The sequence below is a fragment of the Cornus florida genome, unplaced genomic scaffold (assembly GCF_030987335.1).
Source record: "Cornus florida cultivar Cherokee Brave unplaced genomic scaffold, ASM3098733v1 CherokeeBrave_3.0.0_Hap2_Chr05, whole genome shotgun sequence".
Lineage (NCBI taxonomy): Eukaryota > Viridiplantae > Streptophyta > Magnoliopsida > Cornales > Cornaceae > Cornus > Cornus florida.
The window spans coordinates 109,879,422-109,903,851 of NW_026775575.1; the positions used below are offsets into that span (position 1 = coordinate 109,879,422).

General features: G+C 34.3%; 3 protein-coding genes across 3 annotated transcripts; 1 reads left to right on the plus strand and 2 right to left on the minus strand.

The window, feature by feature from the left end:
• The first annotated feature begins 3,062 nt into the window (after positions 1 to 3,062).
• On the plus strand, positions 3,063 to 7,678 carry LOC132308511 (vesicle-associated protein 4-1-like). The gene is made up of 7 exons (XM_059806607.1): positions 3,063 to 3,686; positions 4,150 to 4,220; positions 4,710 to 4,791; positions 4,929 to 5,047; positions 6,901 to 6,978; positions 7,066 to 7,185; positions 7,289 to 7,678. The coding sequence occupies exons 1-7, from the start codon at positions 3,437 to 3,439 to the stop codon at positions 7,346 to 7,348; spliced, it is 780 nt and encodes a 259-aa protein (XP_059662590.1). The 5' UTR covers positions 3,063 to 3,436; the 3' UTR covers positions 7,349 to 7,678.
• Positions 7,679 to 10,248: 2,570 nt separating this feature from the next.
• On the minus strand, positions 10,249 to 13,051 carry LOC132308512 (uncharacterized). The gene is made up of 2 exons (XM_059806608.1): positions 12,188 to 13,051; positions 10,249 to 10,863 (listed from the first exon to the last, which is right to left on the minus strand). Exons 1-2 carry the CDS (start codon positions 12,641 to 12,643, stop codon positions 10,504 to 10,506), a joined length of 816 nt encoding a protein of 271 aa, XP_059662591.1. The 5' UTR covers positions 12,644 to 13,051; the 3' UTR covers positions 10,249 to 10,503.
• Positions 13,052 to 17,184: 4,133 nt separating this feature from the next.
• Positions 17,185 to 23,814, minus strand: LOC132308513 (cyclic nucleotide-gated ion channel 4). The gene is made up of 7 exons (XM_059806609.1): positions 23,141 to 23,814; positions 21,032 to 21,247; positions 19,037 to 19,353; positions 18,810 to 18,918; positions 18,321 to 18,557; positions 18,031 to 18,117; positions 17,185 to 17,857 (listed from the first exon to the last, which is right to left on the minus strand). Exons 1-7 carry the CDS (start codon positions 23,669 to 23,671, stop codon positions 17,342 to 17,344), a joined length of 2,013 nt encoding a protein of 670 aa, XP_059662592.1. The 5' UTR covers positions 23,672 to 23,814; the 3' UTR covers positions 17,185 to 17,341.
• Between the last annotated feature and the right edge of the window lie 616 nt (positions 23,815 to 24,430).

Sequence of the window (24,430 nt, forward strand, 5' to 3'; positions counted from 1 at the left end):
TCAAAAATATGTATCACTCATGTTATGAACATTTATTTCGATTTTACTCGAACCCCAAACATTACTTTTCAGTTGGGTCAGATTATGTTTTAATACAGTGGTTAGCTTATTTAATTTAAATGTATTACAAAACTATTTACAAAAAATTAAATTTTAGTTATCAAATATAAATAATTGGTCTAAAGTGATCCCAAATTTTTTTTAGCAAAAAATGAATAGTGACCAAATTTAAAGCATGAATGCTAACAAATAATCATTTCATGATTTATTAAGTGAATATCTTTTTGATAAAAAATTATTTTATAATTAGACAAATTTATTCTTGATTAAACACTTGCTTGTTTTTGTCACAAAGGCTTGTATATTGTCAAGCAGCTGACAAATAGAATGATCTTCTCATGTCACCTAACTTTAGGGGTGTAAGTGTAATATACAAGCCTAAATTACACTTAATGATATTGTTCAATTCACGATGAATTGATTTGGTAGTTCATGATATTAATCAGATTTAACTTTGATGGAGAAGGTAATTCCGGTAAATAAAGAAGTAAATACGCTAGTGTATTGACGTTGATGGAGGGGACGACCGTGATAAATCAGAGGCTGGCACCACCAGATTTGGACAAAACCACTGATAAAAATCAAACGGCTCAAAATCCTTTTTCTAGCTTTTCCCCCCAAAACATGCGAAACCTCCAGAAATACTTTTTCTCCTCTGCCTCTATATAAATCATTCAATCACCGAACAACCTCCTCTGCAAGTGATCAAACACACCATAGTCGATACAACTACTCTCTCCATACTTCTTTATAACTTTATTTACTACTCTCTCTGCATTTTCTCACTCATCATCAAGAAGTTAGATAGAGAAAGGAATGAGTACTGGTACCACTAATGACGGGGCATGTAAATTTGAGGTGGCATTCAAGACCACGCAGCAGCATAATAGAAATGCTGTGTCAGAATCCGGCAGGCCCAACCATGTAGGGATGAATTTTCCGGCGAAGAGTACGGCCGGCGATGACAAGAGGAGGAGAGAAGAAAAGGCTGAAATTCTCATGCACTTGATTTGTTGGGGACCCAACTAGATGAGGCAGTGTCCCGTTTTTCTTTTTCCTTTTAAGTGCAAAATTAATTATTAATATGTTTGTGCATGCCCCCCACTTAATGTTAACACTTATACGTCGTAAAATATGAGTATTATTAAATGTTACGAGTGTTTTGAAATGTTTTTGATTTGACTGCTTTATTAATTAAGGGGGTCTCTTTAATTTTTATTTGAATGACAAAATTGAAGGTGCAGTTATGAGGGTGGGTTTTGAACTTAACAAACCATGATAATATTAGGGTGCATCAATTATGGTGCCCCACAAATTTGGTAATGAAAGAAGATCGAGATAGATGATAATTGATACCACCAACCAACAGAGATATAAATTTTTATGTTTTAATTTAAATAAAAGAGGAAATTTTGGAAGGAGAGTTGGGTGGAATCCGTACATGAGGTGTTCTTAGACCTTAAGGAGGGATGCAGCTATGTACCATGATTAAACCATTTCATAATTTTACTTCGTTCTACTCACAAAAATGTGCATCTTTTCATTTTTTACTTTTGTAAAGTAATTGTTAAATTTAAAATCTAATGTATTATTTTCTAATATTTCTAATTTACTCGCTCTACATTGAATTCATAAAAAGGGATGTGGACCCACTATGAAAAGGTCTGTTTAAAAATTCATTACATGCCACTAAAAAAAAAAAAAAAAAAAACATTATATATTACACTCTTGAAAAATTAGATTCTTAAAAAGAGTGAAAACGGAGAAATTATAATCATCGGTTTGCCGTATTAGTCAGTTTATAATTTTTTTTTTCTAATTTATACTATAATTAAAAATCATGAACATAACTTAAAAAGATACAGGGTGAGCATGAGAGTTAGGAAATAAATTTGTTTAAACTTTATAAATAGCTCTTGAATTGAAGTTGAAAATCGGTTTAATATCTGGTTAAAAAACTCATTTTACCGTGAACTAAGTTGGGTAAAGCTTTGCCAAATATAAATAAAGTTAAAAATGATAGACCCCACAGCAATATGATGTCGGAATGTCATTGAATTTGGGTTGGATGAATGGATGATCATCTTACCAAGTACAAGTATAGTAATTTATATTTCTTGCACAGTATTAAATAAAAGTACTTGGATAAATTATAATTTTGACAATTGCATGGAATGGCAGAAATTAGAAAAAACCATCCAATAACCAAATAGAATAACTCCAATTGTTTAAAGATGAAAAGAGCAGACCCACCTAATACATAACAACCTCATTCACACTTTGTGTCACATTAATTTCAAATTCCAAATGACATGGACTCACATTAATTATCTAATTAATTCCTACCTACCAACTAAACCACACCAACAAACCTCGCCGATAAACGTAAATGCCGTGTATAAACCCCCCCATTAAAACTAGACCTAATTCTTCCACATTCTCATCCACGTGTCCTTTTTTGGCGCGTCAACACTACCTCCATTTCCATTCGCCCTTCCAAGCACCACCACTTTGTCCTCATTATTGGATATTTTTCATGACCACACCACACCACCCCTCCATATCTAGTAATTGCGGTGCAATTCCTTTAGTAAGAAGACTCTTCTTGTACTTTAAACTTGCATTCTGGGGTATTACTGAGACCGATTTGTTCCAAATTTTTATCTTATTTCTGGTCAAGGAACTTTTTCTATAATTGTCTAACATGTAAAATTGGAAATACACTATTGTTTTAAGTAGGTGAGACTGAGAAATACAAGCGTTTCATAATAAATTATGAAGTCCTTTTTAAAATTCGACACCATTAACATATTTTTTTTAAAAAATATTATAATTTTGAATAAGACATGAGAATAAATCATATACACACACATTTTAGCGGTTATAAATTTGGGTTAAATTCAAGAGTAAGGCATAAAACAGGTTGAATATGAAAGAAATCATAACCTTAAAATATACTTATAAATTAGCTTTGTGCTTAAGTTGATTAGAAAGCTGGGTCCAATGGCCGAGGGCGGAATTTGAGAACTTTTTTTTAATAGTTTTTTATATTTTAAAAATAATGGACCAAAGTGATCTCATGTACATCTATATAAGGCAGATGAATTGGAGTGATTGCATGAAGAACATGTGTGTATGTGTGAGTGTGAAAAACAGAAAAGTTTTTTCAGTGCTCGGTTGTTACAACGCATGAAGTAAAGTAAAATTACAGTTAAATCCTCTTCTGGAGTCCGTCAATCCGTTTCCGTGCACTTTCCCCTTCTAACTACTCCAGGGAGGGAGAGAGAGAGACGACCTGAACTCTGAAAACTCTGAAGACCTTTAACCCATAATTCAGAATCCATCCACCGGAAGTGGGTCAGATTCCGGCGAAACCATGGCGATAGCAGACCGCCACAAATCTAATTCGGACGGGAAGCTCTGGAAGCTCTGTCCGTTCTGGCAATCAGGAACGTCTTCTTCGTCCTCTTCTTCTACACAGAACCTTCACAACCTGAACCAGAGCCACCAAGACGGTGTCGGATCCAACACGCGTCCTTCAAATTCGGTTTCTTCAGTGGCCAGATCGATCCTTCCAGCTAGGCGTAGACTACGTCTCGATCCGTCGAACAACCTCTACTTTCCCTGTGCGTGCTGGTTATATGCGATTTTTTTTTCGTTTTCCTTTAATTTCGTTTTGGTTTGTTTTGTTTTCGTGCTGATTGTCGATAGATAAAGTTGATTGAAAGGACTAATCCTATTCTCAGTATCCATAAACTAGTATTGGTTTTTTTAGATTCTATTTTGTTGGTTCATTTGCTAAGGCACAATTAAAAATGATTAATTTGGTCGAATTGTATATCATTTATCCATTTGGTTGTTAATAGAATGTAGGAAAATAGAAAGAAACTAAAATTTGGAGTCTAAGAGGTCCATCAATGTCATCTTCTCCTTCAATTCAATTTTTATTATTATTATTATTATTATTATTTTTATCTCACCCTCCCAATTAAGAAACACGCAAGTGCAAACAAATATATATAGATGTGTACTCCTCCTGCTGCATATAAGGTTGGCTGATTGTTTGCATTGCCTTTGTGTATTTTGAAGATGAACCGGGTAAGCAGGTGAAGAGCGCTGTTAGGATAAAGAATAATAGCAAATCTCATGTTGCTTTCAAGGTATTGGATTTTATTTTGGTTAAACAAATTTGTTTATTAATTGTTCGTTAATGGGTTGCATATTAAGACACAGTGTTAGAATGTAATATAAACACATGTTTTATTTTTATGCCTAAAATTTGAAATTCTTTTTTATGAGCAAGTCTTTCGTGAGGAAGCTCTGACCCTGAGTACCCCTTTCAGTGTTCATTAGAGATGGTTTCATTTAGTCCAGCGACTGGGGAAGAGTGGCCGCCCATGATAGCTTTTTTTGCATTTTTACATGTAGATCATTTTAATTCAAGAGTCATTGATTTGACTATTTATGGACATTTGAATATCTATGAGATTTTTTTTTTTTTTTTCACAACATTTTTCTACATTTGATCCTCAACTGTCCCAATTATGTTGTATTTATACCATGGAAACCTGGCTGCTTAAAATGCATATTGGACCTGTTTGCTACACACCTGCTCTAATGTGATTCTAAGTCGTTGTTCATCATGTTAGTTTCAAACAACTGCACCAAAGAGCTGTTACATGCGACCTCCTGGTGGTATCCTTGCTCCTGGAGAGAGCATTATTGCAACTGGTAATGATCTCGTTCTTAAAGTTCCTAACTTTGTATTTTGATTGGGGGACATAGTAGGATGGCCGTGAGTTGAGTTGTATGTTCAGTTTCTTATTTTTGTTTGAAATTCCATATTTTTTTCTGAATCTGATTGGCAGTGTTTAAGTTCGTGGAAACACCGGAGAATAATGAGAAACAATTAGATCAGAAGAAAAAGGTTAAGTTTAAGATCATGAGTCTGAAGGTTAAAGCAGGAGTTGACTATGTACCGGAGTTGGTGAGTTGTACAGCTCATATAACTTTTAATTTTAAATTCTGCTTATAGTATTTGGTGAAAATGACCTTAGATTTTTTATTTTATTTTATTTTTACTTATCAAAAAAAAAAAAAAAAGATTTTTTATTTTTATTTTTTGACAAGTCAGATTTTTTATTTTATTTTTATGGGGTGTGTGTGTGGGGGTGGGGGGAGTTGTGGGGATGAATGCGGTATTGTTTTTGTATGTTGAAATCATTAACATATTAGATTGCAATTTAATAAGTCCTAAATATTGTAGTTCAATATCTAAAATACTAATTTAAGGTTTACTTATTTTGTTTAATATATAAATAATATGTTTGAAGATTCAAGAAACAATTCAGTAAATTTTCCTTAATTAGTTGATTTATATAATCAGAATGAGATTTTGTTATCATGATTCACGGTGAGCATTCTATTCACGGACTGATCAATTGATGAATTTTATTCAACTGTTTAATGCACATATGCATCCTGTATCATCAAATTCATCACAAAGTAATAATTGAGCCATTACATGAAATTGGGTTGTCAACAATGATGCTAATCAATATAGTCAGTTTAGGTCATGTGTAGTTCTGTCTTACCAATTTAGGTGATGCGTAGTTCTGCCCTAACACATTTCTAAACAAACAACACAAGTTCCCAGGTAGGACAGAACTATGCATCACCCAAAAAAACACGAGACCAAATGACTAATTGACTCAATCTTAAGTCACGGCTTAGGGCCTGGAAGGTCTTCTAAAGATGCCTTGGAAACCATAATTATCAGCGGTAAAATGGATTAAAATATTCTGCAGCCGAGTTGGAAATTGGGCTAGAAAGATAACTCTTCTCAGGTGCAGAATTCTTAGGCAGCTCTAACTCATTCACTGATTGAGTTTGCTTCGACCATATAGTGTTAGGCCATAATTGCATTCTGTACTTTCTGAAAACATTGACCAATGAATCTTGCTTGATTTGGCTTTAGCAAGAGATGCACTGACATCAATGTTTTCAAGGTTATTGAGCATGTATGAATAGTTTAGTTCCCTCTCTCTTACTCTCTCTTTGGACCATCAAGTTCTTCAACTTTTTAAAAAAAAAATCTGCTTATGAACCTATTACTACAAAATCTGAATCCAAGGCCTTCAGTTCGACTCTCAAAGCTACCATCAATCTCAAGTTCAGAGTCCACCGCCTCCACAGTGATACACTCCTAACCTCCACTCCAATTAGGTAGCAAAATAAATCTTCTTCACCCCAACATCAAAAAAACCAGCAACCACACCAGGTTGCTCCCACTGCTTTGACAGTCCAGAATGCTCCTGTTCAACAGTTAAATGTGAAAGGTCAAAGCAATGGTCAGTGCAGGCATCAACAATTGACTTCTTTTGCTGAGCTGATTAAACATGTTGTTTCCCTTATATACGCTACTTAATACACAACTTCTCAATTTTCAGCCCTAGAATTCAAGTCATTTAAGATGACTTGCATCATCACTTTTTGAAGAAATTGTTCTTAGCTAAATTAATAGTATTGTTCCTTTGAAAATTTCTAATTTTGAGATTATTCTACTTGTCTTTTCTATTTAATTTTTAATGTCTTTGCAAATCAAGTCTAATTTTGAGCTTATTTACTTTACAGTGCTTTTTCCCACTACTTTTTGGTCTTTTAACTTCATATTTCTCTGGATGTGATTAGATTGGTAACCTGTCGTAGGCATTTCCACCTTAATCATATGCTTGACTTGTAATTTGTGGTTGTGTGCAAGTTTTTCCTATTGCTGTGAAGTTGTGTAGCAATGCTGAATTACATTCTTGTTGCTTGATTTTTTTTTTTTTTTCCATACAGTTCGATGAGCAAAAGGATCAAGTGACTGTTGAGCGAATTTTGCGTGTTGTATTCTTGGACGCGGAGCGCCCCTGTCCTGTAAGTAGAAACCAAATAATTTTAATAGTTTGTATGGCAATGTATTCATTAATTTCTAATAATGGCATAATGATTGTCTTTATCTAGGCATTGGAAAAACTGAAGCGTCAGTTGGCTGAAGCTGAGGCTGCACTTGAAACTCGCAAAAAACCTCCACCAGACACTGGTCCACGAGTTGTTGGAGAAGGGCTTGTCATAGATGAATGGGTAATCTTCTTTATACAATATATCAGTCTTTACAGGCACAGTTAATGTTCACAACTCTCTTCATTTTCTTTTTTTCTAAACATCTTCTTCTTCTTTTTTATAGAAAGAGCGAAGGGAGAAATACCTGGCCCGGCAGCAGGTTGAGGCTGTAGATTCGGTGTAAAGTGTTGTTTGCTTTTGTTGCAAGTGCTCTGTATTTGGGTTCCTTACGAGGATGGAGGGGCAGGGGAAAGGGAGGGGGAGGGTGAGGGGGGTGGTCAAGTGCATAATGTAGAGAAGAAGAATAATATATCATTTTATGTCATTGGTCTTGAGTTGAAAAGGATGTTGATAAAGTTGCCTTTCTTTGAGCTATATGCCCTTCTACTTGTAAATAATGGATTTTGCTTTTCTATCAAAATGATATTGTAGTGACCATAGCATAAGCTAAATCCATGATTGTAATACTCTGTCGATTTTATGATTGTGAGCATCTGTCAGAATTTTTTGTTAATCAGCTCAAGCATCACATGAACAGCTTTGCTATCAATTTGGAAAACAGATGATCCTTGTGCTGAGTTGAATTGTACTGTGATGTGTTCTACCTCTACCTAAATGCATTATTAATGGCAGTGGTTGGGTTGGTTTGTCGTTGTTTCTCTCCTCTCAACACCTGCATAGGAGTACCTTTGGGTTATATACCTTGTACTGCTATTCTATGGTATTGGAGGTTTTGGTTTTGGTTCGGGTTCGGGTTCGGGTTCGGGTTCGGGTTCGGGTTCGGGTTCCTTTCAGCTTGCTTCTGAAAGTGGTATCGTCGTTGAGGAATGCGAATATCTTGAATTATATTGCCACCTGTGGCTGTTAGTCTAAATTATGGAGAAATTCTAAGATTGGATTAAATTTTAAGGGTGAAATACTTGCGTGAAGGGTTTGGCAGTTGGGACCTTTTCTGGGAGATGTGGGGATAACTATTCCAATAGTGAAATGACCCATGAGTCCCATCACACAAAATGATAAAGATGGCATGGGAATGAGAACAATGTACCTTAGGTTCTTGTTCACTGCATCACACTTATCCCCCAACTCAACTTTATAGGACATGAAGACAAAACTAAGGCCACCCAAAAGTAACGTCTCTCTTTCAATCTGAAGAGAACATGTAATCTTGAAAAACTAAAGCCACGCTTAAGTAGCTAATCTCTCTCTCTCTCTCTCTGAGTTCCTGGTTTTTGCTGGTGGTTTTGTTTTACAAAGCACCATTTTTGTCTCACCCTAATACCTTCACTCTTTTGCAACAAACATCTAATCATCTTCTACCTTTACATGCTAAATTGAGAGTTTTCATACTTTTAATTTGGGTGCATTTGGACTTGGAAATGAAGCTTCTCAAGAAGGCATGTGTTGTTGTTGCTCTTGGAGCTGCATTTGGACTCAAAGATCATACATTCGTGTCCAAATTATTCGCTATTAATCACAGTTGGAGTGAGGTATGGTCATCAACCACTCAAGCAAGCCTCCTTTCGGGTGCATTTGATGCATCAAAGAAAGTTAACAGAAGCAGTGTAAAGCATAGAGCTCCAGAAGAACCCTTAAGGGTTATATGCTTTTTGAGTTTCTGGGGACCCTATTGAGGGTCCCTACTCTCTAGAGACTCAACAAACTGCTTCTTGTCTGGCAGAGAAACCCTCTCTCTCTCTCTCTCTCTCTCATACACACACATACACACACCTACTGCATGAATGTGAATCTGTAAAAATGTATTGTGGCAGAACGCTATGACCCTGGAGGAACATGAATTTTCTTTCCGGCCAAACAACACTTGTGATTCAGATATCACAATGCATTTTTTGAGTTTGGATAAGATGCAACTTTTGGTAATAAATTATATTTGACTTTAGAATGACAACCCAGGAAATTGAAGCTGATTTCTATTATTATAATTGATGTGTCTGATTGCATGAATTTGAGCCTCAAATTCAATTTCGGAGTCTCAATTCAAATTTGTCAAAAATTGAATTTCAGTTTGAATTCCAATGTAAATATAGGGGCAAATGGATCGGTTTATTTATTTGTCTAAATATATAAGATGTTTAGCAATAATGCCAAGAATAAAAAAGGGTGAATTGCAAAAAAACTCCCTTGACTATCACTTGCTTGTAAAAAAACACCCCTTGTGAATATGTTTAACAAGAAACCCCTCTCAACTATATTGAGGGGGGCATTTTAACTAACATCCATCTTTATCTAAATTTTTTGAACGAAATTACCCTCTTTATCAATATATATATATATTTTTTACTCTCTCTAACCGCACACAGTTATTCCCATTCAGAGCCTTTGGCTAACAGATTCTCCCTCATTGATACTTGTATGACATCGCAGAAAAGTTCGGGATTTTAATGCTCGAGTGTTTCCCAATGGTGCTGGTGTGACACTCATAAATTTAGTGTCATTAGATATTTAGATGGGAGGTAGAAGCCGCAGAACTAGTAGAATATTATTTTGGAAGTGGAGAGCTTATTTGTTTAGAATTCTAGAGTGAGAAGGCTATCCCATGGAAAATTGGACATCTAAGAGCCACCTTGAAAACCATGTTTCTGGATCTTCATCTCATATGATTTGAGGGTAACCCCACGATCAGGTACAATCAGAAATGACATTTGGTAGATGTGACCGATATCTTTAACCAGCTACCTTAATAAAAGAAGCGATCTTCAACCAGCTACCTTGGGAAAAGAAGCTACGGATTTTTAAGCTTGCATATCTTCTTGTCTTCTTCTGCCTTTCCAAAGTAATGCGTTAAACTTTAAGGTAAATTTGATGGAATTTGTTGTGCACTTCTTCACATCTTAGAGAAAAAAAATTAAATAAAAATAACTGTTGACGAAGAGGGTAATTTCGTTCAAAAAAATTAGATAGGGATGGGTGTCAATTAAAATGCCCCTCAATATAGTTGAGAGAGTTCCTTGCTAAACATATTTAGGGTTTTTTGCAATTCGTCCAAATAAAAAACCAACTATGAAAATCGCCCATCCTCTTGCTCTCCCAACACAAGCATAGAGATTTCAAAGACACATACAGTTTAGTACCAAACCTCGAAAGCAACTCCATGTCATTAAAAATTCTTTCCAATCTCCTAAACATAAACTCAAAAACAAAGAGAAAAAAATAATATAAAAAAAAAGAAGAGAAAAACATTATGAACCTAAACCAGAACAAGCCATCTAAATAACAACCAGAAATATAGGCTGAAATTTGGTGATCAGAAAAATAACAAGCCATATACTAAATAATAGCAGCTACCATGAAAAACATACAATCTAGTAGTAGCAGTGCTTATAAATTGTCCGGCAACTGAAATTTCTGCGAACCGTAAATATGATGAGAGCTGTCTTGAACAAAGACAGCGACGCCACATTTGCTGTTATTGAAATTTTCCCATAGAGGAAAATTAACAGTTCCGTTTACAGTCTTCTTGGCAGAGATATCTTTGACAGAGCAGAGCTTTTCGAGCTTCCTAACCACGAAGTCATTGGCCAGGACTTTCCCTTTGTTCTCCCCCTTGGGGCAGTCAGTCACCAAACCATTCTCGTACAGAGCCACCATCACATTCGCACCCTGATTGTCCACCTTTGTCCTCAAAGCTCCTGTTAGGGATACTTGCAGGGACTCTGGTGTAGGCCTTTGAAACGTTGCCTGTTTTATATATAAAATGTTCATTATGGTTAGTTTTCTAACTCAATTAGGTAGAAATTAATCAATATTTATATAAAAAAAAATTAATTCAGTTCCATAGAATGTGAAATTAAATTTGTTTTATTCTAATTCCAAAATACTAATTTCTTGTAATGGAGTATAGGAACTTATCCCTTGTGCTAAATCATAAATGACAAGTAAATTTGGTGGGTAACTCTAATAATGAGAGCATTTCCAGCAGTCTAAAATATAACACTGTCACATATGATTTGTAAATATTTTTTTCATTTCTAGCAGTTTCCTTTCCTTAAGATATACTGTCACATCACCAATGTACAAAAGGATTGTGTATTTTACACAGTACTTTTACACTGCCATGTAAGCATATTTTTCTCTCCTCCTCCTTTCCCACTCACGGTTCTCTTAGTTCTCTCACATTCCTTTACTGTCACATATGATTTGTAAATATTTTTTTCATTTCTAGCAGTTTCCTTTCCTTAAGATATACTGTCACATCACCAATGTACAAAAGGATTGTGTATTTTACACAGTACTTTTACACTGCCATGTAAGCATATTTTTCTCTCCTCCTCCTTTCCCACTCACGGTTCTCTTAGTTCTCTCACATTCCTTTACGCCTCTTTCTTTCCTACTTTTCTAGGGTGCAATAGAGAAGAATTTGTAACTGGCTGCAAGGTAAGAATGGCTCGACCATCTTTTATTTATTTATATATATATTTTTAATAAACATAGTTTGATTAATCACTTTTAATCATACAGTAGATTCTAGGGTTTTTTAAGATTTTTTATCCTTTTACATTCTATTATAATGAGATAAATATGTACTAATTAGATATATATTTTAATCATGTAGTTTTTACATACTTAAATCTTATTTTTATTATTTATTATAAGTTCTCGGTGGGGCGTGAAAGTTTTGTTTTGTTATTGACGGGATGGAAAAGTGAAATATAGGGAAAAATTATTATTTTTTTTCTAATTGAGGAAGATTGGGCCGTGAGGTTTAATTGTCATGATTGTCACAAAGTAAACTTAATAAAGTAGATTTGTAAAAGTTGTCATGATTGTCACAAAGTAAACTTAATAAAGTAGATTTGTAAAAGTTATACAGGACATTAGGTATGACATATAATTGATTGTTATTAGGGGATACGTTTTTAGAGTTAAAAATAATTAGTATAAAATTTTTGTGTAAATCTATTACTTCATATTAATGCCATAACCAATTTAAGATGGACTACTTCAGATTAATAAAAAATTAACATTAAAAATAAATCTAAAAAAAAAAAATTAATTTACTAACCTGGAAAGTGGGAGCAGGGAGTCTGGGTGCAGATGCAATGCAGGAGAGGACAGCGTCCTGATCGGTGCCAACACATTGGGCCTTACCCTGGACCACCACTTGAGGTGTAAACATGGTGTCCAAATTCAGGGCCTCCACGTAAGCCTTTTGCCTGACCGTCCATTGACTGGACCCAAATGGGTCCTTCCACCCCGTGTAATCCCAGTAGTCCACGTGGTATGCCAACACGATCAATGGCACCTCCAGCTCAAAATCACCCCTCCCAATTCTCGACAACAGCAGCTCCGCCTCAGGCGAGGTGGCGCAGCCCTGCGACGAGAACAGCTCCACCACCACCGTCCCACCCCTCCTCTGCTCCTCCGCAGAGATGTCCGCAGTGGCAGTGGTGGCTTCTAAAGAATCGTTCTTGGACGAGGACGAGCCTCTGCCAAAGCAGGCAAAGAGACCACGCCCCATTAATTCGCACGTATGATCAGTCTATCCTAATTATTAAAATTAATCCTAGGCAGAGATCCTTTTCTTTTTAGATTCGAGAATGAGAGAGAAATTATGAAACAAAATATATTGTAGAGAGAGAGAGAAAGAGAGGTTCGTGTAGTATGAAATATGTGAAAGGAGCTAGCTAGGGATTGAGGGGGAGAGAGAGAGAGAGAGAGAGAGAGAGAGAGAAAGAGGGTGGATGGTAGGGAGAGAAAGGTGGCGAAGGAGAAGTTTAAATTGGGTTTCTGGTTTTTTGATGGATTTGTTTTAATGTGTCGTTTGTTTCTGTTTTTTGATGTGTGTGTGAAGAAAAATGAATGAATAATAGAATGGGCGGTGAAAGATGGTAATCAAATCAAAGTAATATAGGTAGGTATTGGGAAGATTTCGTTGCCGACACGAATGTGTCGGTGACACGTTGCTTTTCTTAGTTGGGTTGGATGTCAGTATGTCAGATTGTCAGGCCACCACCCTGTTCTGACTAACAAAACCTTGACATACAATCTAAACTACATACAATCAAATATATATAATACGAGGTGGGATGCTCTGGCATGGGGTTGTTATATTAGGGACGGGCTTGAAGGCAATCATAATACTAATATAGTAATATGCATACATGATCATAATTTTCTTAATTTAAAAAATATATATATTTATATATTATGTAAATTTATGGTAATAAATAATTTAAATTTTTTTTATGGTAATAAATATACCTACTTATAATATATATATATATATATACACATACAATCAAATATATATAATACGAGGTGGGATGCTCTGGCATGGGGTTGTTATATTAGGGACGGGCTTGAAGGCAATCATAATACTAATATAGTAATATGCATACATGATCATAATTTTCTTAATTTAAAAAATATATATATTTATATATTATGTAAATTTATGGTAATAAATAATTTAAATTTTTTTTATGGTAATAAATATACCTACTTATAATATATATTATACAAATGGTTGTATTATATATATATATATATATATAAATATACCTACTTATAATATATATTATACAAATGGTTGTATTATAAATATACCTACTTATAATATATATTATACAAATGGTTGTATTATATATATATATATAATACAACCATTTGTATAATAACAATAATTTGTTTCTGTCCCCTTCTATCAAAATTAAAAAATTCTATATTTAAACTCATAAATTTTTTTATTATATTATTTTTGGACTCATGTGCATGCATGGTAGGCTCCGATTAAACCTAGTCTAAAACAACCAAAATTTTTAACTTGTGAATGCAATTAACTGTCACATTCTCCAAAAAACACCTTGAAAATTTCTGAAAACATTACATGATTTCTGATATTGATGGGACAAAATTATTTCAAAGTTACAAGTCTTGAGATATTAAATGTTATAAAAAGGTTAGGTTATTGTTTTCCAAATATTTGGATTGCATATAGAGCAGGGGCGGAGCCAATGTATACCCAGGGGACACGTGCCTCCCTGTCCTGACCCCGTTTACTATAATATATATACTAAATTTATATAATTTTACATGTATATGCGATTAAATTCATATAACCCACCTAAAAATTTTATTTTCTAAAATTATCTCTTAAATTTTGTATTTCTTTCTTTTTTTACTCTTTAAATTCATTCGTTTAATTTCTTTTTAAAAAGTCAAAATTTCCTTTTTGAATCAAACTACAAATTTTTTCCCCTTTCAAAATTCTATCATTTTTCTTTTCTTTTTAATTTTTTTGTTAATTATTTATCTTTCTTAAATTACTCATTGATTGACATATTATATTGAGTAATTTTTCTTCTTTGTCTCTTAATTTATAGAATCTCTATTTATTGTTGTGATTATTGAATTTATTTTATTTTATTATTTTATTTTATTATTATTTATTTTATTTTTTATACTGTGCCCCATTGAATTTAATTTCTGGTTCCGCCCCTGATATAGAGTATTATTGACTATCCCAGTTACAGTTGCATTTGCTTAGATAAGTTAAAGTTGATTAAATCAATCTACGTAGACCATATATGTTGGAGAAACTTAATTGGAGTACTTTAATTCACAATTTTGCAGCTCAAAATGTAAGACGATCACATTTATTGTAATATTAATTAAGTTGAATTTTGATTTTTGTGACTAACTTGTGTAGAATATTTTTAATTTTTTTTTTTTTATTTTTTATGTAAATTAGATTGTGCTCTTTATAAAACACAAAAATCGGATTTTATTTCTTGTGTTTTCAACATTAATACATTTTGTGTTTATTATCTCATTTTAATAAAAATTTCAATACAAAACCTTATGTATAAAGGACCTTGCATTTGAAAGTTCGTCTAAAATTTTTCAAAATTTTGAAAATGTTGGGGGCCACACTGTTATCAAACATGTAAATAATTCTAAATGTTCATTCTAAATTATCAGCATGGGTTATTAAACTCTTAATAGCATGAAAGATGCATATAAGCATTGTGTTGTTCCGTAAACTCATACATGTCAAATTTGATACTACCAAAGGGACGTGCAGCGGGCAATGTAATAGTATTATTACATTCTTAACTGATAAGTATAATATTGTTACCGATGCAGAATAAAGTACAAATATTTGTATAGAAGAGAATTCAATTCTCATTTAGAAGATCCATAGCGTGACCTACGGGGTGTCTGTGAATAAACCCTCCGTGTAAGGAAGCCTTGACAAGGAATCTCAATTTTAAAGAATGAAAAATTACTATACGTGCACATATACATATATAATAAAATATACATGTACATGTCTGTGAAGTGTATGCATGTGTTACATCATTTTCAAAAGCAAATTTTCTGTCACAATGAGGTGCAAGTGTAACCCACCTTCCTTCCTTGTTACGGAACGGACACCAAATGTCTAGCAACGTCCCACGTATCGATCCCAACAGACACCAAATGTATCGATCCCAACGGACCACCACATATTGCATTCACTGCCTTAATTGTGAGGGCAGTGTGAATGTGAATTTATATATATATATATATTGCGTTTGAAAGCACATATATAAGAATTTAAAATTTAAAAAAAAAAAAATTAGTATAAAGATAGAATTATTTTTTTTTTTAATTTTTAATTCAAGTCATCAATTCAATACGAACAAACATAGCATACAGCTAGTTGAATATTAATTTATTATTATTATTATTATTTTCCAAAGGTGAGGAAGCTTGTTGGAAATTGATTGTGTAAGCTATTGGTCTTTTCTTTCTTTAGGTACTCCCTGCAAAAAATGAGATGAGTTTCATTGGTTCCCTTTTGCAAAACGAACGTACTGTACATACCGTTAATTTTTATTTTATTATTATTATTATTATTTTTTTCTCTAGTCTCATACCAAGTATTTTCATTTTTGTTCATCATAATCATGTGACTCAGGCTTTGAGGAGACATCTTAAACTAAAATCCAAATTAGTATTTTCTTGTTTGGTGGACTAGATGGGTGAAACTAATCCTCTTTCAACACGTGGCACACAATCAACAAAATAAACAAACTCGCTACTTTCACATTAATTTATAACGTAGTTTATTAACAAACCCTTCTAGCTTTTGGGGCATAAACAGTTAAATCCATATTGTAATTTTTTTTTTCTTTTAAATGAAAATTTTATAAACAAGAAAGATAACTACATAAAGACAGGCTGAAGTCCATAAAGGCAACGGAACACACACAGGGAAACAAATTTAAAGCTAAACTTGAAAAAACAAGTTAGCTTAGAAAACATGAAACAATTGTTACAACGACTGGAATTCAAACTGAATATAAATCATCTCACAATTGAGGGAGAAAAATTTAATTGACTCTGTTGTAGTGATAACATGGTATCACTAAAGCATTACGAAACCCAGAATCAAAAGCACCTATGAAAACTTCAATAGGAAAAAAAACAAAGAGGCGAATACTCCATTTAGATGTTTAATTAAATCTCTGAATGTATACGAGTCTTTGAGATGAATTCAAAACTGACGAAATCTTATGGCAGCGGTTTTAGGGTGACAATACTTTCTTCTTCATTTTTTTTTTTTAAATAATTAAAGTTGTAATATGCTTTTTTTTAATAATTAAAGTTGTAATATGCTTTATATTTAGGAAGGGCCATATTAACAGTAACAAACTCTTCTACGGCTCTAATTTCTTTTGCTCTGACTTCTTTTTATCAGTAAAGAAATGACCGGTGTGCCATTTTCTCTGTTTGTTTAGGCGTTTCACCCTTTTATCTATTAAGTTTTCTAATTCGATTAATTTCTCATGCGCGCGCACAAACTTCTATTAAATTTCACTCGCACAAATAGGGCTTCACAGACAGACGAAGCAATTTGGTTAATCTGTAAAAGTGCCTTACATCTAATGAACTGAGCATAAATACAATTATTAAATACCCATTGCATTCGAGCTTCAAGATCCATGATTGAAGCATCACCCAACTACAAAAGTCAGAATTCACTATCAACTATCATTAACCATTCAATCCATGTAAACTGAAGGTTTGCAAATTTACTCTCATAATTCAGAACCAAGCCTGTGTCTCAACAAAAATGAAATAATGAAAGAACATGATACATAATACTAACACATGATTATTACTATTATAGTTTCACACACAAATCATACTGTACAGCTTTTGATTGATTTCAAAAATCAAAATCATCCTGATTTGGCTTTGGTGAAGTCAATAGAGCTGTGTAAAGCCTGAGTCTGTCCTCCCCAAGTGAAGAACACCGCGACAAGGGCCTTCTCGGCCTTATGAATGACAGCGAAGTGAGTGTCAGCCGGTGTTTGTACCTCCTCCAAGACAACTGAATCGCCACAGCTGCCCAAGTTCTCCACCCCGGAGAGTAGTACCTCGCACTTCTCTTAACTTTCTCATTAACAAATGTGTATCTGAAATGTTCAGTAACATATTTCACATCCTCGGCTTCTAGCCCAAATGCTTCTGTGGTTTCGAGGGTGACTAGTGTGGATGAAGATGGTGGTAGCCGTTCAACAAAAGGCCGTCTGAGGCACCATGACAAAAGCTCATCACCACTAAAGTTTCCAGGGCCTAGCATGCAGCAACTTTTTACACCATCTCTTAGTACTTGGCTACTTTGTAGATGGCCTCTTACTATGAACAACATTCTCTGAACTGGATCACCCTCTCTGGTTATCTAAATAAGACTCAAACATGATCAATAAGTGTTCGATGTACAATGTTCTCTAATTAAGCTTCTAAAATAAATTTACTAACTTAAATTATTTCCCAACTTTAGAATCATCTCATAGTAATACTTCAAGTATTGTAATTAACATTCAAACTTGAAGTTCTAAATTGGAAACTCACTGTTTCTCCCTTTGTGAAAATGAGTGACTTCACGCGGTCACAGATATTCTCTAGGACAAGGTTATCCATGTGTTGAAACAAGGGTACCTGAAACAGATCTAAAATAATTAGAACTTGCAAACACACTCAAGATTTTAAACCCCTTAATATTCAAATCTTGCAGATAAACTGTAATGAAGATGTCCATAACACTTTATGCCAACATAATATCAGCAATTATGTATAGTCACTCAAATGGTCCTTTTGGTCATGTCAGGGTACCAGCTGAAGTTGGTATCATATGTTTTTACCTGCCTCACCAAGTCCAAACAGAGATGGTACTTGATGTCCCTCCTAAGGCCTTCAGGGAGGTTCCGAATCATCTCACATTCGTCCACTCCACGCATTGCTGCCCAGCGTTGGCGCTCATAATTTCGCACTCTCTGCCTGAAACCTGTTGGCAAGTGTCTCCTCCTCATCCACCACTCTATATTCCTCATCTTCAACTGCATTGCCTGTTTCTTTGATGTGGTTGCATGCAGAAACACCTGAATTCCCATACACAAAAAATTAAAAATGATGACCACATCACCAAGTAAACATGACCTGATCATATATAAATGGAACAAAAATAAGCACTTCATATAAATAAATAAATCATCATTTGTTTTATATGAATTACATGCTGGATCTCTGTACTTATCATGGATTGTATTGATAGTCATCCACTAAGAAGCATAGTATGTTATGATCTCTGTGATTGTGTTTGTGATTCAAATTACATAATAAAGATTTCGTACCTTGATATTTCCAATCAACATAGTGACCAAAAGGAGCCCAGTGGTTAAAACAATGATAATGAAAACAACTTCTAAGCAATCTGTTGTGCTCTCCAGATTCCCAAATGTACTGTGTCAAACAACAAACACACAATATCAGACTGATACCAGCAAGAACAAGACATATAACTTTAGTACTGCAATAGTAGTAATAGTACACCAGAATAGGGGATAAAAGAATTACCTACCTCAAAGTCATTAGGCCCCAAAAAATGGGAAAGAGTATTTTCTCCAAACGGCTTTCGTTTGTAAAAAGTTGAACAGTCCATTTATAAGCTCCATAATCAAATTTATCGTCACCTTCTAGGCATTTAGACCTTGCTTCTTTGTTCTCCCCCCATGCCAGTCTTGTTCGGCCTCTCACCAAGTCGGTTGCTCCATAGTAAATGGGGTCTTGACAGGCCAATATTCTTGGTGAACAACCAATATTTGCTCCTCTGCATTGCTCCTTCAGGCATTTTGCAGCCCTTTGGATCCCTAGCAAATACCAGCATGCTCCCACCGCCTGCATGCACATTACTTAATTGGAAATTTGAATATTCTTCAAGCGCAAAGCACAGAGACTGAATGAGAGAGAGGAAATTCTAGACACGAGAGCTTTTGATTGTGTCCATGTTGAACTCTCACGTAAGTTTTACATCATTCTTAGCCAAATCATTTGTAATTTTTTTTTGTCTAAGTAATTATTAGAAGATGAGCGCGGAATCACCAGAACATCCTGTATGGTCAAATTGTGGGGTGGGTCGCCAATGGCTGGTCCACACACTGGCCGGCCAACGAACTCCCCACAGCCACAGGTACCAAGTGTAAATGGGCCCAACATTCTTTTTTTGATAGCAACGGACGAGTCTCAAGTCTCAACCGCTCTTTTCATAGATGGCCAATTAAAAACCTGACGTGTCTCTCTAGAGTTGAATGACTAACACAATACCTGATGCTATTACTAATGCTTTCTCACTCATCATTAATATTAGACCCTATCAAGTGTGAAAAAGAATGACAAAAAGAAAACATGTACACATTGTAAAGAAGCTTTTTTTTTTTTCTTTTTCTTTTTATGAGAAAGTTGGACAAGAATTAAGTTGGATCAGTTTCATTCATCTTCTCCTAATCATAAGACCATGAGAGCTACATTGTAGAAAAGACTTTAGAAGTCATTTTGATGATCCCGAAAGTAATTCTCTGCAAAAAATAAAAAAAAAAAACAAAAAATGCTTCCACAACATACACGCGCGCAGACACAAACGCGCACATTATTAAACAAATTAATTATGTAAAAATATTTCTCCAAAAATTTATTATCTTTGAAATCAAAAAGTAAATTCAGGTCGGATGGTAGGTTCCACGTGTTTGTGAGTTAGTTGAACAGAATACAAAACAACCAATCTTAACAATCTCAATTCACGTGGGGCTTGGATAAAATTGCAGGGTAAGCTTTAAGTCACATTAGAACGAATCAAAAACTTATGTAGTTATGCCAGTGAAGGAAATATTGAATTTTTTAATAATTTCAATAAGATAATAGTGAAATTATATTAGTATATAATTCAATAAGAAAAAATTAACAGGAGTATAATACTAAAAAAGAAAAATTCCTTGAAAGCAAATGTCCTCAATGAACTAACTCTCGTTCTGTTCTGTGTGGACCAAAACTATATTATTATGATTATTATTATTTAATAAAGTTCTTATAGATAGGTCAAGTTGAATCATCTCTCTCTCTCTCTCTCTCTCTCTCTCTATATATATATATATAATCGAGTTGTATGTAGACCTATATATTCTACAAAATTGGTAACAAAATTATTTGGTTATCAAGTAGTACACGTGTATCACGATCATGCACAGCGCCCGTCGCAAATTTTTCTGCCTCTTCTTTTTATGCTTTGTTCATATTTTTTGTCAGTTAAGTTATTCCACTTTTTACGATTGGTCACAAACTCAGGAAATTCACGAGCACATTAGTGCTTGATTTGAAGATAAAAGATAACTTTAATGCATCAAATCCTAAATATTCCTACTTTTACAGACAAAAAAAACCACTAGTGAAGATTTTGTTCTCACCAACACAATATAGATATATATCAATATATATGATATATCGCATCAATTAACTTTAATTTAAAGTGAAGTTCATTCATATATATGCATGAAAAAGGAAGACAGCTGAGAGATGGACTTACATGTGATGCAACAAAATATGCAATGAGGTTGAGAGCGATTCCCCACCAAACGGTGCCGAAAATGTAGCCGGAGAGGTTCTGCATTCGGCGTAAGAGGCAAACAGAGTGATAGATTTTTGGGAGGTATTGGACCAGAAACATTATTAACAACACTGTCATCACTGCTGTCGTTAAACCCTTTTCCAACAATGCAGGGATTGCTACCCATAGTACAACCTGAATTATTTCAATTCAGTTAGACCATTACAGTCATATTTTGTGTGTGCATATATATATATATATATATATATATACCACAAGTAGAAAGTAAATGATAACTTGAATTGTCAAAAGGAAAAATGCCACTTCGAATTCATATAAGCATTCTCCTCTGTTCATGTGCAACAGATAGTCTAAAGTTTCTTGAAAATTTGCCCCTGAAAATTTCTGAAAAATATATTCTACTTTGTGCTAAAAGTGCCTTAATCTAATACAGCTAGAGTTGATGACCACAATTTTATTTTATTTTATTTTTATTTTTATTTTTATTTTTATTTTTTCCTCTTTGGTTTAATTTTCAGACAGAAAATGTTACAATGAGTTTCACCGTGATCTCAGGTCTCATTTATTGAATATGGTAAATAGTGACATGATTAAGCAAAATTAATGGATGAGGACCTCCCTATTTACTCTTTTCTGATACAGGTACCTACTTTTCTTGTCTGGAATTCAACTCAATATTAATGAGAACCTCTGTCCTAGTAAGAGACAATATATCTGATTGAGTGAGGTATTTTATACTTCTATAGTAATCCACTTTTCCTCCCCTATCAAATTTTTATATAATGAAGGATGATATGTCATTTCTTTTCTTATATTATCTATGCCAAACAAAGAAAATTTGTTTATTCCTTTCTGTTTTCATTCCACACCCCTTTCTTCCTTCACTCCTACTAAACAAGTCATAAAAGTCTCCCACTAATTTGAGCATACAATAAATTTTTCCTTCTTTGAACCATAAAAGTTTTGTCTTTTAAAAATATGAATCTCTGTGCATAAGATGTCTCTCATATATGATGTAATTTTTCTTCTTTATATACTTGAATTCTGGTCAGTACACTTCTATTCCGTGGCGTTTATGGAAATCAATCCAACAACATCGTGAGGCTGTCAAAATTGATTTCAACTGTGCTGATGTATAGGTTACTAGTGAGACTTCGGCTTTTATATATATATATATATATATATATATATATATATATATATATATATATATCTTAGAAAATGACCGTTCATGCATAATTCACATTTCTACAGTCTTTTTTCTTTTACAATATCTTTTTGGTAACCTTTTTCCCCAATATCTTGTCATTACTTTTTTTTAAATATTTTTATTAAATTTCTTATATATATATATATATATATATATATATATATATATATATATATATTCTAATTGATGCTGACATACACCCCCTCAAAGAATTATTTGCTCTCGATCAAGATAAATCCAACCCTACCCGATGCTACTTACTCATTGGAGCAAACTCATATATTGGAATTACACATACTTGAAAATATACAACCTTGAATTCAATTATTTTAAATTCGTGGTTTCCTATCACTATACTTGATGGCCAAAATAATGAAGATGTCATTGTCTTCATTAAGGGCCATGTTCTATTTTGAGTTTCAAAAACAAAACACTGTCTTCATTAAGGACCACACTAATTATATGTATATATATATTCAGTTCTAGGAAAAGAGGATATTCCATGGAGTTCTTCGAAACTAATTCAATCCACAAAAGCCCAGCAGATTTACATCCGCAGTATACCCTTTCTACAGGTGAAGAAAAGACATAGTTATATCACATGTTCATCCAGAAATGTTAGCTAGCATGCATAAAACAAGTGATGACCATGCATGTATTTGTCGTCTCCTGTAATAGTACAAGTGTACAAAAAGCCCTCAGCCACAACAACAGCATCTCTAGCTTAGCTGTAACACCATAGCCCATGACAACGAAAACTCATGAACATCATATGATGGATCATTATGATGATGATGTGCTAAATTGATGAATGTGTATGTGCATGATAATTATATATCATTATCAAGAATTCTCACCTGGGGTAGAGGAAGGATGACAAAGAGATCAAAGAAGAAGCCCTTCTTGGCCTTGAGGTACCGGAGAGCCACTTTCCGGGCACTGGTGTCGTGTAGCCGGCTTCTATCCTCACCTCCGATGGCAAAAGTCCGCTTGGACATCTTGAGGTGCAGCCATATGTTCCATAGGTGTAAGGCGTCGGTCATGCACCGGAGAGCGGTGACAGTGATGGCAAACCAGCCATCCACGAAGAAGCACATGCAGTTTTCGCTTATGGAGAGCGCATAGAAGAAGAGAGGATCCAGGAAAAGGCCGGTGGCGCACACCAGGAGGAAAACCCTGTTCCACTCTTGAATCCATGGAGTTCCAGGGTCCAAAACCCTCCCTAGTGAGCATCCCCTTCGACGAGGAAAGCACGCCGAGTACATGGTTTCGCAGCCATGCTGGGAGCTCTCTTCCTCTTCACATTCTCCTAATTCTTGTTCTGCTTCTTCTTCCTCATCCTCGTCGGTGTCATGGTAAGCATGTGAATTTTCTTGCTCGCTTGCCATGTCTGCTTAGAGAGAGAGAGAGAGAGAGAGAGAGAAGGGTTTGCTCTGGGAGATATGGGAGTATATGCACAGATTAGAAGGAGAGGTTGGTCTGAAACATGTTAAAAAGTGGACACAAACAATTATAGAGGTGCTACAGAGAGTGATGGGGAGAGAGAACAGACATATCCCATGAGTTTACCAGTTTGCCCCCTTTATTTCTATGATACTATGGTCCATTTGTCCTTTTAGTTCTTCATTTGAAAATCCATATATTTGTGTGGTTATGATTACATGTGCTAGACATGTCCTAGGGAGAGTGACGAAGCATTTTATCCGTTTTTCACTTGGATTTGTAATAAGTTACAATTCATAAAATAATGTTTTTGGCTCCCTTGTTCCATGTTAGTTGCGATAATTGGTTAGCGTTATTCATTTATTTAAAAATTTAAGTCTAAATTCACAGTGCCTTTGTTGCGGTATGAGTCACCCGGCCTACACGGGCTGCAAATCCGAACTCTATGTAATTAATGTATTATTTATTTTTAAATTATCTAAGTTATTTTTTAAGGTTTGAATATATATAAAATTAAATTAAATTTTTTTTTTAAAGATGAATTTAAAATATTTTGATATAACTCAAAAAGAAAATATGAAGAACTAATATGAACTTTATTTTAAAAGTTAACCCATAATTAAATGGATCAAGTGCAGAAAATAACTTTATAGTATACTTATTGTGTGCATATCGCACCTCTTATGTACAGAAAATACCCTAAA

Bases quoted from the DNA above. Each gene is read 5' to 3' on its own strand.
- LOC132308512 (XM_059806608.1), bottom strand. From the start codon at position 12,643: ATGGGGCGTGGTCTCTTTGCCTGCTTTGGCAGAGGCTCGTCCTCGTCC. The intron at 10,864-12,187 runs GTTAGTAAATTA...TATATAAAACAG, and splicing joins TCCCTGCTCCCACTTTCCAG to GCAACGTTTCAAAGGCCTAC.
- LOC132308511 (XM_059806607.1), top strand. From the start codon at position 3,437: ATGGCGATAGCAGACCGCCACAAATCTAATTCGGACGGGAAGCTCTGG. The intron at 4,792-4,928 runs GTAATGATCTCG...TCTGATTGGCAG, and splicing joins AGAGAGCATTATTGCAACTG to TGTTTAAGTTCGTGGAAACA. The intron at 5,048-6,900 runs GTGAGTTGTACA...TTTTCCATACAG, and splicing joins TTGACTATGTACCGGAGTTG to TTCGATGAGCAAAAGGATCA.
- LOC132308513 (XM_059806609.1), bottom strand. From the start codon at position 23,671: ATGGCAAGCGAGCAAGAAAATTCACATGCTTACCATGACACCGACGAG. The intron at 21,248-23,140 runs GTGAGAATTCTT...GAAATAATTCAG, and splicing joins TCATCCTTCCTCTACCCCAG to GTTGTACTATGGGTAGCAAT. The intron at 19,354-21,031 runs GTAAGTCCATCT...ATGTGCATGCAG, and splicing joins CATATTTTGTTGCATCACAT to GCGGTGGGAGCATGCTGGTA.